The 14,688-nt window shown below is 43.9% G+C and overlaps 1 protein-coding gene across 2 annotated transcripts in view; it reads right to left on the reverse strand.

Moving 5' to 3' along the window:
- Positions 1-1,294: 1,294 nt before the first annotated feature.
- Positions 1,295-14,688, reverse strand: part of LOC147109644 (intelectin-1a-like) — a 130,114-nt gene continuing 116,720 nt past the window's right edge. For both annotated transcript variants that reach the window (XM_086003731.1, XM_086003730.1), the window contains exons 6-8: positions 13,433-13,553; positions 2,122-2,225; positions 1,295-1,763 (exon numbers count right to left, since the gene is read on the reverse strand). In XM_086003731.1, coding sequence (XP_085859857.1) covers positions 1,611-1,763; positions 2,122-2,225; positions 13,433-13,553 — 378 coding nt within the window. In that variant the 3' untranslated portion in view covers positions 1,295-1,610. The remainder of the gene's footprint in view (positions 1,764-2,121; positions 2,226-13,432; positions 13,554-14,688) is intronic.

A 14,688-nucleotide genomic window follows, 5' to 3' on the forward strand; every position in this document is an offset into this window, starting at 1 on the left:
AGAGTTGGGGACCCAACACTGACCCCTGCGGAACACCACTAGTTACTGATTGCCAGTCTGAGAATGAACCATTTATCCCAACTCTCTGCCTTCTGTTAGATAGCCAATCCTCTATCCATGCCAGAATATTACCCCCAATCCCGTGATTTTTTATCTTAAGCAATAATCTTTAGTGTAGCACCTTGTCAAATGTCTTTTGGAAGTCTAAATACACTACGTCCACTGGTTCCCCTTTATCCACTCTATATGTTGCTTCCTCAAAGAACTCCAGCAAATTTGTCAAACATGACTTCCCCTTCATAAAACCATGCTGACTTTGTCCTATTAAATTATGATCATCCAAATGTCCTGTTACTGTCTCCTTAATAATGGACTCCAAAATTTTACCTACCACAGATGTTAGGCTAACCGGTCTATAGTTTCCAGCCTTCTGTCTACTGCCCTTTTTAAATAAGGGTGTTACATTAGCAGTTTTCCAGTCTGCCAGGACCTTTGCTGAGTCCAGGGAGTTTTGGAAAATTATTACTAATGCATCCACAATCCCTACCGCCACTTCCCTCAAGACCCTAGGATGTAAGCCATCAGGTCCAGGTGATTTATCCACCTTGATTCCCATTATTTTACCGAGTACCACTTCCTTAGTGATTTTGATCGTGTTTAGCTCCTCCCCCCCTATAGCCCCCTGTTTGTCCAGTGTTGGGATATTCTTAGTGTCTTCTACTGTAAAGACTGATACAAAATATTCATTCAGTGTTTTTGCCATCTCCATATTTCCCACCATTAATTTCCCGGTCTCATCCTCTAAGGGACCAACGATGACGCGGGCGAACGCAATGACGCGGGTAAACGCGAGCTGGCCCAGCTTGGCCTCCCGCTCCCACGACTTCGGCCGCAATGGCCAGCTGCAGTGCCGGGTGCCAGGTAAACGTGATGACGTCATGTCGCAAGTCACGTGACCGTCCCAAGCGCGGGCAAACGTGATGACATCATCACGCAAGTCACGTGACTACCCAAGCGCGGGAAGAACGCGGTGACGTCATCACGCAATCCATGGGACTGCCTACTCAGTCCTCGTGGCGTCTCCGTCCGGATAAGACCTACTGCATGGCTCTCCTGTACCGATCTTGGCAACCTGCTTGTATTCATCTGTTCCTGCATTAAAGAACTATTTGATTGTTTCTCCTGAAGTTGAACTCGATTATTAAGTAGGCATTCGTCCAATACCTACATCGGTGAACCCGAATAACTGCAATGGTACAGTAATCTGTTGAAACAATCTGACAGAAACAATGCAGCATTTACAATTCCAGTTTATTGAGAGTCTATCAGGAATCTGGTGAAGAGTCACTTCCACATTAAGTACAAGATGATTGACAGAAATCCCTGGCGTGATCAGTGATTAATGATTTCTCCCCCACACCAAGCACTAAATAGCGTACAATTGGCCCCTTCATTCAATTTTGGGATTATGCTAATTCCTGAATGCAGAACAGAGCGAAGGACTATATCAAATCCAATTTTTTAAAAGTACTTTAAAGGCTAAATGCTGTGGAGTTGTCTTCAATTGTTCGGTGTACTAGGAAGAAAGATCCGTGAAGATGTAGATTGTGTTAACGGTAGAAGATCAGCACAGCTGCTTCTGTGATCTCTTTTGAGGCACTACTCAGATGTCCCGTGCCATGCCCATCCCAGTCAAATGCTGCAAAGTCTCCACATTGCCTCGGGATTCCCTCAGGAAAGTACCCTCCGCCTCCGATACAGACCTACAAATAAATAATTTGAAAGATTTTACCTGTCGGGTTCAGCAATGGCCCAGTGGGCAAAGGCGGCAGTCACTAGTATTGAGGCATATGCTGAACTGTGCAGGTCAAGAAAGCCCCAGGTTCAATTCCCTCAACTACCCTGAGTTAGTTGATCCCATTTGAGGCAGTGTTAGGTTAGGTAGGGGTAAATTAGCCCGGGTTGTCTCCTGGTCACTGCCTAGTGACTCTTGCCGGAACCTCTGTGTGTGGGTCAGCCTCAGCCCCCAACCTCCGCCCACTGAATTTTCCTATTTGCTCTTCGATAGGTCCAGCCACTCACTCCTCTATCATCCCTCCCTAATGCAGTACCCTTACTTACATGTTCTGGATTGCATCCATTGTATTTCACTCCAGAACACATGGCGAGTGCTGCCTTTTCATTGTTGAACACCCTGAATTGCACAAAGCCAGGCTCAAATTCTTCTGTAAACACATATCAGAACACATAATTATTTATATATAAAAACATTAGACATCCAGCACACACCTGCCACACTTCAGGTGTCACACTTCAAAGTGTCACAAGTAGAAAAAAAGGGATAACATCCCATCATTCTCGGCTGTTTATTGACCTTGATAACTGTGATTCTCAAACAGCTGCATTTGAGTCCAAGATGTGCCTATTTAACCATTTCCACTCAGGGAGCAGTGGCCTCAAAGAAACAACTTACATTTCTATAGCACCTTTCACAACCTCAGGACATCCCAAAGCAATTTACAGCCAATGGTGTTCCCATGCACCTCCTCCCTTGTTCGTCCAGATGGTGGAAGTCATGGATTTGGGAGGTGTTGTCGAAGAAGCCTTGGCGAGTTGCTGCAGTGCATTTTGTAGATGGTACACACTGTAGCTACGGTATGCCGGAGGGAGTGGATGTTTAAGATGGTGGATGGGGTGCAAATCAAGGGGATGGCTTTGTCCTTGATCATGTTGAGCTTCTTTACTGTTATTGCACCTGCACTCATCCAGGCAGATGGAGATTATTCCACCACACTCCTGACTGGTGACTTGCAGATGGTGGAAAGATTTTGGGGAATCAAGAGGTAAACCACTCGCCAGAGCATACCCAGCCTCTGACCAGATCTAGTAGTCACGGCATTTATGTGGCTGGTCCAGTTGATTTCTGGTCAATGGTGACCCCCAGGATGTTGATGGTGATGGATTCAGTGATGCTAATGCCATTGAATATCGAGGTGGTTATGCTCTCTCATGTTGGAGATGGTCATTGTCTGGCACTTGTGTGGCGTAAATGTTATTTGCACTTATAAAATAAAGTCTAGATTTTATCTAGGTTTTCTTGCATGCGGGCTGATGATAGTTGGGCCTAGGACATTGCCTTGAGGAACTCCTACCGCGATGTCTTGGAACTAAGATGATGGACTCAAACAATCACAACCACCTTCCTTTGTGTTAAGTTTGACTTCAGCCACTGAAGAGTTTTCCCCCCGATCCCCATTGACTTCAGTTTTACTAGGGCTCCTTGGTGCCACACTCGGACAAATGCTGCCTTGATGTTAAAGGCTGTCACTCTCACATCACCTCTCGAATCCTGCTCTTTTTTCCATGTTTAGACCAAGGCTGTAATGAGGCCTGGAACTGACTGGTTCTGGCAGTATCCAAATTGAGTATCTGCGATGCTCATATGATGATGACCTTATGTTGTGGTGACCGGAGACCAGCTTCAGACCTCTATAGATTTGAACGTAACTGATTTAGCAACATAACTCAGCATTTCATTTGCTTTGTTTATTGCTGCCTCGCACCGTTTGGATATGGTGAGTGATGAGTTAACCAACACCCCAAATACCCTTTCATTTTCCCCCTTTGTCCTACTCGTAGAGTGCACATGTCTCCTAGCTTTACTTCAAATGTGATCTGGAATGCATTGTTTGAAAGGGTGTTGGAAGCAGATTCAATAGTAACTTTCAAAAGGTAATTGGACGTATACTTGAAATGGATACATTTTCAGGACTATGGGGAAAGAGTGGGGGAGTGGCACTAATTGGATGTGCTGTATGATTCTGATTCTATGTTCTATCTCGCACTTCTCTATATGGAACTTAATTTACTACCAGTCAGCTCAGATGCAAATCCTGTTAAACTCTCTTTGGAAAATCTTGGATGGGGCCAGCTGAAAGGCGTTTACTCCACCTGTTACTTTCATATGGATTGTGGGCTGATCTTTTATGGATAACAGAACATCCTGGGATAACCCAAGAGTTGGAAGTCGTACGTCCCTGAAATTTGATGACAAAACAAATGTGGTGCCCGAGGGCAGAATCTGTGAGCCACTGCTGCAATGGCACTGGTGCTGCGGCATGAGGTGGGTTCCCTTATTTACACTGCAATTATTCTTCCAGAAGGACAACAGCTGGCAGAAGAGGACTGCCACATTCATCGCCTTCCACAGTACCTTCAAGACTTGGGAACAGATACAGAGGCAGGCGGCGCAACGTAAGAGAGGTGCCAATGCTAGACTACCCAAAAGTATCATATACCAGATGGGAGGCCTAAGTATGCGTGATGCAAAGTGTTGCCTGCCAACCTGCTACACATCTACTGCTGTATTCCGAGCCCTCAGACAAGTTGGCAGTTCTTTCACTTATCACCATTCATATCCATACACCAGCAGAGCACATATTCAAGTTTCAACTTTGAACTGAACCCCTTGGCACAATGACATCTTAAAACAGCTTCACACAGTAAAAGATTTGAATACATTTAGGCATCGTGATGCATGGTCAGGTGCTGGCATACAGGATGAGCTTTAGGCTGGGAACTTGTTTCTCTGTAACATCTCAAGACTACTTCTCTGCTCGCAGATGTCTATGGCATCTAATAGAAGTGAACAGACATAAACTAGAGGAGAGCTCAAAGCTCCCTTTGTCAAGGCCACCTTGGACATCAAAGCAGAAGCAAAATATTGCGGATGCTGGAAATCTGAGTGAAGAATAGAAAATGCATAAAACACTCGGCAGGTCAGGCAACATCTGTGGAGAGAGAAACAGAGTTAATGTTTCAGGTTGGATCATCCTCCGCCATTTCCGCTACCTCCAAAGTGATCCCACCACCAAACGCATCTTCCCCTCCCCTTTTAGCATTCCGTAGGGACCGCTCCCTCCGAGACACCCTAGTCCACTCCTCTATCACCCCCAACAGCCCTTCCCCTTTGCCTGGCACCTTCCCGTGCAAGCGCAGGAGATGTAACACCTGCCCCTATACCTCTCCCCTTCCCACTGTCCAGGGCCCCAAACACCCCTTCCAGGTGAAACAGCGATTTACTTGTACTTCTTGCAATCTAGTATACTGTATTCGCTGCTCACGATGCGGTCGCCTCTACATTGGGGAGACCAAACGCAGATTGGGTGACCGTTTTGCGGAACACCTCTGTTCAGTTCGTCAGGGTGACCCCGAGCTTCCGGTCGCCTGTCATTTTAATTCACCACTGCATTCCCACTCGGACCTCACCGTCCTTGGCCTCTTGCATTGTTCCATGGAAGCTCAACATAAACTCGAGGAACAGCACCTCATCTTCCGATTAGGCACTTGAAATAAAGAATAGATTTGCCTTTCTAATCTAGGCTTTATTAACTTTAAAATCCTGTAGCACATCTTTCCACACCCAGTCCCAACCAAAGCTAGAAAGAACTGAATTTAAGATGGCCACCACAAATCACATGACATCAACTACCAATGAGGTTACAGCATATATCCCAAGACAGGAAACAAACAACCAATCACAATACTTCTTACTAACAAAGAATAATCACCACATTCACCCCTCCTTTTAAAATATACTCCAACCTAAATAACCTTTACAATTTATAATTAATTATTTACAACTAAAACTATGCACAGACAAGAATAAAACTATTCAACATGACACAATACTAAGTGACAACAACAAATAGTAACATTGCACATAAGTATTAAGTATCTCTCAACTAAAACAATATAATATAATATTTCAACAATTTTAAAACACCACTATCAATTTAAAAGTCCATTTTCAATCGGTCGACCGGATAGCTTGTTCGTGTCGACCTTCTTAACCTTGGTGAAATTCCTTGCCCTCCCACACCAGGAGACACAGAAGTATCTTCTGCAGGAAGGCTATCCATATCCCGATTCTCAACGGTTTCCGGATTAGAAATCCCATCAGGAGGTAAACTGGGACGGTCATAAACATCCATCGAGGGCTGACTAATAGAAGTATAATTATCTGCAATCGGATTGGAAATATTCGTAGTATCTGTAACAGCATCCACATTATCTGAATCATGACTATTGTTAATATCCTCAGAAGAGGGCTGGCCCCCACAAGGAGCCAAGTCTTTAATTGAAACGGTACTTTCTTTCCCATCTTGGAATCGAATATGAGCATATTGGGAATTTGCCTCCAACAGCTCCACCTCCTCCACTAAAGGATCATATTTTGACAATCTAACATGGCGTCGAAGCAGCACAGGTCCCTGCATAGTAAGCCATGAAGGTACCGAATATCCCGTAGTAGATCTCCGCGGATAGTTAAAGAGCCTTTCATGGGGGGTCACATTAGTAGCCGTTGAAAGCAATGATCTAATGGAATACAGGGCATCAGGCAGTACCATTTCCCACTGTGTATTCTTAAGGTTCCGGGATGTCAAAGCCAACATAACTGCCTTCCAGATCACCCCATTGTATCGTTCGCACTGTCCATTACCCTGGGGATTATACGGGGTAGTTCTACTAGTAGAAATTCCCCGACTCTGAAGGTATTCCTTCAACTGGGAAGACATAAAATAACTTCCCTGATCCGAATGGATATACGCAGGCATCCCAAAGATAACAAAAAGTTGTGTCAGACATTTGATAACTGTAGCAGCTGATACATCTGCACAAGGAAAAGCAAAAGGGAACCTTGAAAACTCATCCACAACAGTAAATATATATCGGTTTTGAGCAGTTGAAGGAAGAGGCCCCTTAAAATCGACGCTCAAACGTTCAAAAGGAGAAGTAGCCTTTATAAGATGAGCTCGTTGAGGCTTAAAGAAATTCGGTTTACACCGAGCACAGATAGAACATGATGAAGTCATCCGCTTGACGTCTTCAACTGAAAAGGGCAAATTCTTACTGCGTACGAAGTGTATCATCCTCGTAACCCCAGGATGGCATAAGGCATTGTGAAGATTAATAAGCGTATCTCCGTGAATCACAGAACAATAAGCCCTCGACAGCGCATCAGCAGCAACATTATCCTTCCCCGGACGATAAACTATATCAAAATGGTAACATGCCAACTCAATCCTCCACCTCATTATTTTATCATTCTTAATCTTTCCAAAATGTTTGACATCAAACATAAAGGACACAGACTTTTGATCAGTTACCAACGTAAAATGTCGCCCCGATAAATAATGTCTCCATTTACGCAGTGCTTCTACTAATGCATACGCCTCTTTCTCTATTGAAGAATGCCTTTTTTCACTATTGTTCAAGGTACGTGAGAAAAAGGCCACAGGTCTTCCATTTTGGTTCAGAGTAGCCCCAATTGCAAAATCAGAAGCGTCCATCTCAATCACAAAAGGAACCTGCTCATCAATAGAATGCACAACTGCTCCAAGGATATCCTTTTTAAAATTATCAAAACATGTCCTGGCCTCCCATGATAGAGGATATGTCGTAACCTGAATAAGAGGCCGGATCTTCTGTGAAAAATTTGCAATCCAATTAGAATAATAAGAAAACAGTCCAACAACTCGTTGCAAAGCCTTAGAATTAGTAGGACAAGGTAAATCAATCAACGGTCGCAGACGTTCTGGATCTGGTTTAATCTTGTTTCCCGAGATAATATACCCCAATAAATTTACCTCAGTGGTCGAAAAGATACACTTCTCTTTATTAAAAGTTAAACCAACTTTTTCCGCAGCTTGAAGGAATCTTTTTAAATTAGAATCATGCTCCACCCTTGATTTGCCACACACTGTGATGTCATCTAAGTATGAAAAGGTGTCAGAGAGAGAGTTATCACTTATAAAAGCATCCATTGCCCGTTGAAAACAAGCAACACCATTAGTAACACCAAATGGTATTCGGCAAAACTGATACAGCTTTCCACCAGCCTCAAAGGCCGTATATGGTTGATCCTTCTTAACAATAGGAATCTGATGATAAGCACTCTTTAGGTCAATAGTGCTAAAAACCTTATACTGAGATACTTTGTTGATAAGCTCATCAATCTTAGGCAAGGGGTACGCATCTAATTGAGTATACCTATTAATAGTTTGGGAATAGTCTATCACCATTCGTTTCTTATGTCTCTCGTTAGTCGTGACAACTACCTGTGCTCGCCAAGGCGAACAACTAGGTTCAATGATTCCTTCCAATAAGAGACGTTGAACTTCAGAATTAATAAATTCTCTATCCTGACTGCTATACCTTCTTGACTTGGTAGCAATTGGCTTACAATCCGGCATCAAATTGGAAAAAAGTGATAATGGAGAAATGGATAAAGAGGTTAATCCACAAATAGATAAAGGTGGCTTAGTCCCTCCAAATGAAAGACTAAGAGACTCGTGTAACTGAAGCACATCATGACCAATCAAAATATCCGCACAGAGATTAGGCAAAACAGATAGGCGTATATCAGTATACGTATTACCTAGAAGAATCAATTTCACAAGGCAACAACCAGCTACTTGTGAAGTGAGAGTCGTCTGAGCCATACACACCTGATACGTAACAGGCGAAATTTTCAAATGCTTCTCCTTCGCAAACTGAAGACTTATAAACTCTCGGTACTGCCCGTATCTATAAGGGCCTTCACTTCCAACCCATTAACTTGGGCCGTGACTATAGCTTTGTTTAGGCCATGAGCAAATGCAGCAGAAATTGATGCAATAAACGCCCTATCTAAAGGCTGAATAGTCACAGAGGAGGTAATTGAACCTGATGATTTACACACACGTGCGTAATGACCTCTCTTGCCACATTTACTACACACAGCCTCCCGAGCAGGACACTTCAGACGAGGGTGCCGGACGTTCCCACAAAAATAACACTTCTGAATCCTAAAGGCAACAGCCGCCGAAGTAGAAACTGTTTTAGAATCTAGTAAACCACTCCTATTAAGTCCACATAATTCCTTTTCATCCGGAACTGCCGAAACCACAGTCGCAGGCCGATTAAAAAGAGCATAAGAATCCGAACTTCTCTGAGCCACATCCAATGTAGAAGCTTGCTCAAAAGCACTCTTAAGATCCAAAGTCTTATTTTCTAACAACCGCTGACGAATTGATCTAGACAGTAATCCATTAATAAAAGCATCCCGTACCGATTCTTCCTTATATTCTTCAGCCGTCACGGCCTTATAATTACAGTTAACACTAAGGCACCGAAGTGCTTGTAAATAAGTATCCAAAGATTCTCCCACCTGTTGCCTACGGGCAGATAGAAGGTGACGTGCAAATATCTCATTCTTTGGTTTAACAAAAATCTTTTCCAATGTAGAAATAGCCACTTCGTAAGTTTTACAGTCCAAAATATACTTATACACATCCGGAGCAATGTAGTTGATCAGCATATTCAACTTATTTAGAGACTCTTGATCCAACACGCCCAAAAAGTTTTTAAATGTACAATACCAGTGTTTCCATTTATCATCCACTCCAGCAGAATTAGGGTCAGCATTGAATCGTTCTGGTTGAAGATATCGCTCCATTCTGACATAAAGTTAATAAATTGAAATAAAGAATAGATTTGCCTTTCTAATCTAGGCTTTATTAACTTTAAAATCCTGTAGCACATCTTTCCACACCCAGTCCCAACCAAAGCTAGAAAGAACTGAATTTAAGATGGCCACCACAAATCACATGACATCAACTACCAATGAGATTACAGCATATATCCCAAGGCAGGAAACAAACAACCAATCACAATACTTCTTACTAACATAAATAATAATCACCACAGCACTTTGCAGCCTTTCAGACTCAATATCGAGTTCAACAATTTCAGATCATAACCTCGGCCCCTATTACATTTTTACTTATATATTTTTTTCCACCCCTTTGTTTTGGGTCTTCCCTTCCCCCCCTTTCCTTTTCTTTCTCTCTCTCCCACATGGCAGCTGTCTCCCATCCTGCCAGTACACTTCACACCTAATCTGAGCCGTCTTTGCCTCCTCTGTCCTATTACCATCTCATCTGGTTTTGAATACCTCTTAATGTCTCTTTACTTCTCTTTAGTTCTATCACAGCCCTGCCTTCGATCTATTTTATTTCCTTTCCAGTTTTGAAAAAGGGTTTCGACCCGAAACGTCGACTTTTAATTTCTCTCCACGGATGTTGCCTGGCCTGCTGAGTTTTTCCAGCATTTTCTGTTGTTGTTTTGGATTTCCAGCATCTGCAGTATTTTGCTATTGTATTACTGTTTCAGGTCGATGTCCTTTCATCTGAACTGTTCATCGTCAAGGTTTACCTCCTCGGGTGGATGTAAAAGATCCTGTGGCACTTTTTGAAGAAGTGCAGTGGAGTTCTGGTGCCCTGGACATGATTTATCCCTTAGTCAACACCACCTCGGTCGCTGTTGAGAATCATGGGGATAGAAATTAGACTCTATAGTGCCCATTGTTCAGGCGGTACATGGCATTCTGATGAGAAGTGCATTGGACGGCATCTTGGTAAATGGGTTTGCGCGTGTGCACCTAATGACCACCAGTAACTTGCAGAGCAGGCAGATTATGAAGTCAATCAGTGTGTAACACTAATTTGAAGCCAGCGCTGCCATTTTCAAATGCCACGTTCCAGCCTATACACAGCTGAACACAATGTTAAATGGCATGAAGGCCCCCCCATCAGCGCTATTTAAAGGAATCATGAGAACTTACAGGTTAGTAGCTGGATTATTTCTCCTGGCTGCTGGTGCAATTGTACACGTTTTTGGAGCTTTCCTATACTTGCCGAAAGTTTCAGTAGTCTACAGGGAGCGGTCTGGTTGGTGCTGAAGTAATTTTTTGTTCATTTAAAATACTGTGCTGAAACAAGTTGCTTCCAGACACGGGTGGCCTTCCTCTTGTAATTGAGGATGATTGGGAGAGTGAAGAGAGGCCAAGCAGAGCAGGACAAGCTGCTAAAAGAGGGTGGAGGAGGAGGGGGAGAAGGTCTCTCAGCAGGAGATTAGAGTCTTTAATGAGCAATTCTCTTATCTCAACTTCAGCGAAAACCAATGCTTGAGATGTCTTCGCTTCACCCTGGAAGTTCATTTGAACAGTGGTATCCAGATCCATGAAGGCAGCAGACTGAGCTTGTAAGGCAGCAGTCTGAGCTTCCACTGCTGCACTCAGACCTTTGAACAAAGTTGTGTGTGCTGCAATGGAAGCTGTGACATTGCTCACCAGACATTGCATCATGGTGGGTTCCACAGGTGTGCTGATAGAGGTTCCATGTTGGAAAGGATAGTCTCCAAGATCTGCACAAAGTTCTGTGCCAAGTTGGTGCTAGACTCCTTCATGTTCCTTTGACATTGAGCACTGGCATTCTGGAAGGCTTGCCAGTGCACCAGGCATTTGGTTATGTGCACCCGTCAGCCTTTTTCTGTAGCCTGGCCCATCAAAGTCCTCATCTGAGTCCTCTGCAGCAGCATTAGTACTAGTAAACAAGCTGGTACCTGCATTATCCTTTCCCCCAACCACCCCCACCCTGGCTCCTGCATACTCGTGACCGGTGTCTCATCACATCAGATTCCCTCCTCTATCCTAGCCTCTAAAATATGCAGAGTGTCAGTTTCGGAACTGGTGGCTGCAAGTGTAATATCGAGTGATGGTATCTCTTCATCTTCACTGTCTTTTTCCTGTTCCTTCACTGACTGCAAAGGCGCCAGTTCTTGGATATCTGAAATGAAGAAAGGACAAGGGTTGAGTTGTGGTGAGGGGTGAGGTGAAAGTAAGAAGTGTGTGCTTACACCATCTGCAGGTTGTGAGTCAGAAGAGATTGTGGAATGAGGGAGAAGGGGATGATAGAAGGAGGATTAGGTATGCAGATACCCTCATCATTAATTTTTCTTCCAGCCTTGCCAGTGACCACAGCCTCAATGACGCCCACACTGTCTCGTCAATAGGGGTTAAAACATGGTTAAATAGCTGCCAGTGTGTGTGAGCTGTGAGTTGTGGGTGCAAGGCTTGCAACAGTGCTAAGTGTGTGAGGGTGAGGTAAAGCATATGGATTTTAGGGTTGAGTACTGATTGATAGACAGGTGAGCGATAGGGGTATAGTGAATTGAGCAGCTAATGAGGCTAGTGGTGCAGTTAGTAGGATATGCCAATTGAAGATGAACTCACTCACCTTGACAACTTGTATGAGATTGTTAAACTTCTTCCTGCACTGCATCCATGTTCTTGGAGCAACACTCCTGGCATTGACCTCTGCCGCTACTTGTTTCCACTGTCTCCTGAGCATATGTCTGGAGGGCCTCCTGCCTTCTGCCTCCCTGTGGATATAGGACATCTCTCCTTCTTTCCATGTCATCCACCAAGACCTCCAGTGCATTTTCTGAAAACATTGGTACTCACTCTCTCGCACGTTCAGTCATTGCTCAAGTATCACAGCCCAGATTGCCTTTTGAGAAACTCCCACCACTTCCTACAGCCACAATGCACCTCTCCTTTAAGAGGTGCAGGCTGCCTTTAAGTAGCACTAGCCACTCAAGATATTGGGCCCCCTACTGATATGTGCAGCCAATGAACAGCGCAGGTCGAGCTGGCTGCATGCAGAAATCAGGTAAAAAAGCAGGCAGCACCAATTTAACATGCAAATTTTCCCCTTCAAGTATTTATCCAATTCCCTTTCGAATGTTATTGTTGAAACGCATCTGCCACCCTTTCAAGCAGTGCATTCCAGATCATAAAATCTCACTACGTAAAAAAAAAAGTCCTCATGTCGCCTCTGGTTCTTTTGCCAATTACCTTAAATTGGTGTCCTCTGGTTACCAACCTTTCTGCCACTGGAAACAGTTTCTCCTTATTTATACTATCAAAACCCTCCATGATTCTGAACACCTCTATCAAATCTCCCCTTAACCTTCTCTGCTCTAAGGAGAACAAGCCCAGTTTTTCTCGTTTCTCCACGTGACTGAAGTGTTTCAGCCCAGGTACCATTCTAGTAAATCTCTTCTGCACCCTCTCTGACACCTTGACATCCTTCCTAATGTGTGGTGCCCAGAATTGGCCACAATGCTTCAGCTGGGGCCTGACCAGTGATTTATAAAGATTTAGCATAACTTCCTTGCTTTTATATGGGACTTTGCTGTGTGCAATTTAACTGCTGCATTTACCTGCAAAACAATATTTCAAAAAGTTTGAATCATTAGATGTGAAATGCTTTGGGATGTTCTAAAGATGCAAAAAGTGCTATACAAATGCAAGTTCTTTATTTTAGATATAACCTCTGCCCATTCAAGAGCTGCTTTGTAGATGGTGGCTCCCTTTATACCTACTACAGATCAGTGAGCAATTTCATGGCCCTTGCTTGACTTCTCCATGGCAAATGGTCTGATTCCACCAACCGGAAATATATTTTTTTGTTTCTGAAGACAATGCTCTTTAACCTTTAATGTTAAAATAGAGTAATTCACTTAAACCCCTGCACATTGCACTTACCTCGAACTAGAGGCCCGTAAAAATTTCTTATCTCCTGCCCATTGCCAAAGTCATAGGTGATAGGAGTGAAAGGTCCGTTGTCATCTGGACAATTCCCTTTGTTGAATTCTACAGGGTAACGCTGAAATAGAACATATTGCCCACAGATTGAAAGACCATCCACTTGGCAGCCTCATCCTCCTATGCCCCCTCCTCTCCCTGCACCCAGATCTCCCAGTCCTCCTCCTAACTTTGCAATTGTGTCAGCTGTGGCTCACTTGGTAGCACACTTGCCTCTGAGTCAGAAGGTTGTGGGTTCAAGTCTCACTCCTGGGACTTGTAGCACATAAATCTAGGCTGACACTCCAGTGCAGTGCTGAGGGAGTGCTGCACTGTCGGAGGTGCCGTCTTCCTGATGAGATGTTAAACCGAGACAGAGGCCCAGTTTGCTCTCTCTGGTGGATGTAAACGATCCCACGGCACTATTTCAAAGAAGAGCAGGGGAGTTCTCCCCAGTGTCCTGGCTAATATTTATCCCTCAATCAACATCACTAAAACAGATTATCTGGTCATTATCACATTGCTGTTTGTAGGATCTTGCTGTGTGGAAATTGGCTGCCGCGTTTCCCATATTACAACCGTGACTACACTCCAAAAGTACTTCATTGGCTGTAAAGTGCTTTGAGACATCCGGTGGTCGTGAAAGGTGCTATAGAAATGCAAGTCTTTCTTTCAATTCCTTTCCCCCCAACATCTTCCTACCCAACCCTTTTAACCTCATCTCTTCCATGAAAAGCTCACCACCTGCTCTATTGAACCTCGACTAACGCGATTCCTGATAATTAGCTTGGCCCAGTGGTAATATTCTCATCTCTGAGTCAGATGGTTGTAGATTCAAGCTCTACTACAGGGACTTGACTGCACAATCTAGGCTGCCACTTCAGTGCCCATACTGAGGGCATGTTGCATTGCTGGAGGGACATCTTTTGGATGAGATGTTAAACCAAAGCCTATTTTGCCGGTTCAGGTGGATGTAGAAGATCCCCTGGCTCTATTTAAAGAAAAGCAGGGTAGTTCTCCCAGTGTCCTGGCCAACATTTACCCCTCAGTCAACTCCTCAGAGTAACTGATTATTTATCCCATTGCTGTCTGCGGGTCCTGCCTGTGACTGCCACGTTTGCCTACAAACCAAGTGACTACATTTCAAAACCAATTCATTGGCTGTGAAGCACTTTGGGACCTATATAAATGGAAGATGTTCTTTTCATCATTCTTCC

Source organism: Somniosus microcephalus, chromosome 12, assembly GCF_052327205.1.
Source record: "Somniosus microcephalus isolate GS21.2 chromosome 12, FLI_Smic_1.0, whole genome shotgun sequence".
NCBI classification, from domain to species: Eukaryota; Metazoa; Chordata; class Chondrichthyes; order Squaliformes; family Somniosidae; genus Somniosus; species Somniosus microcephalus.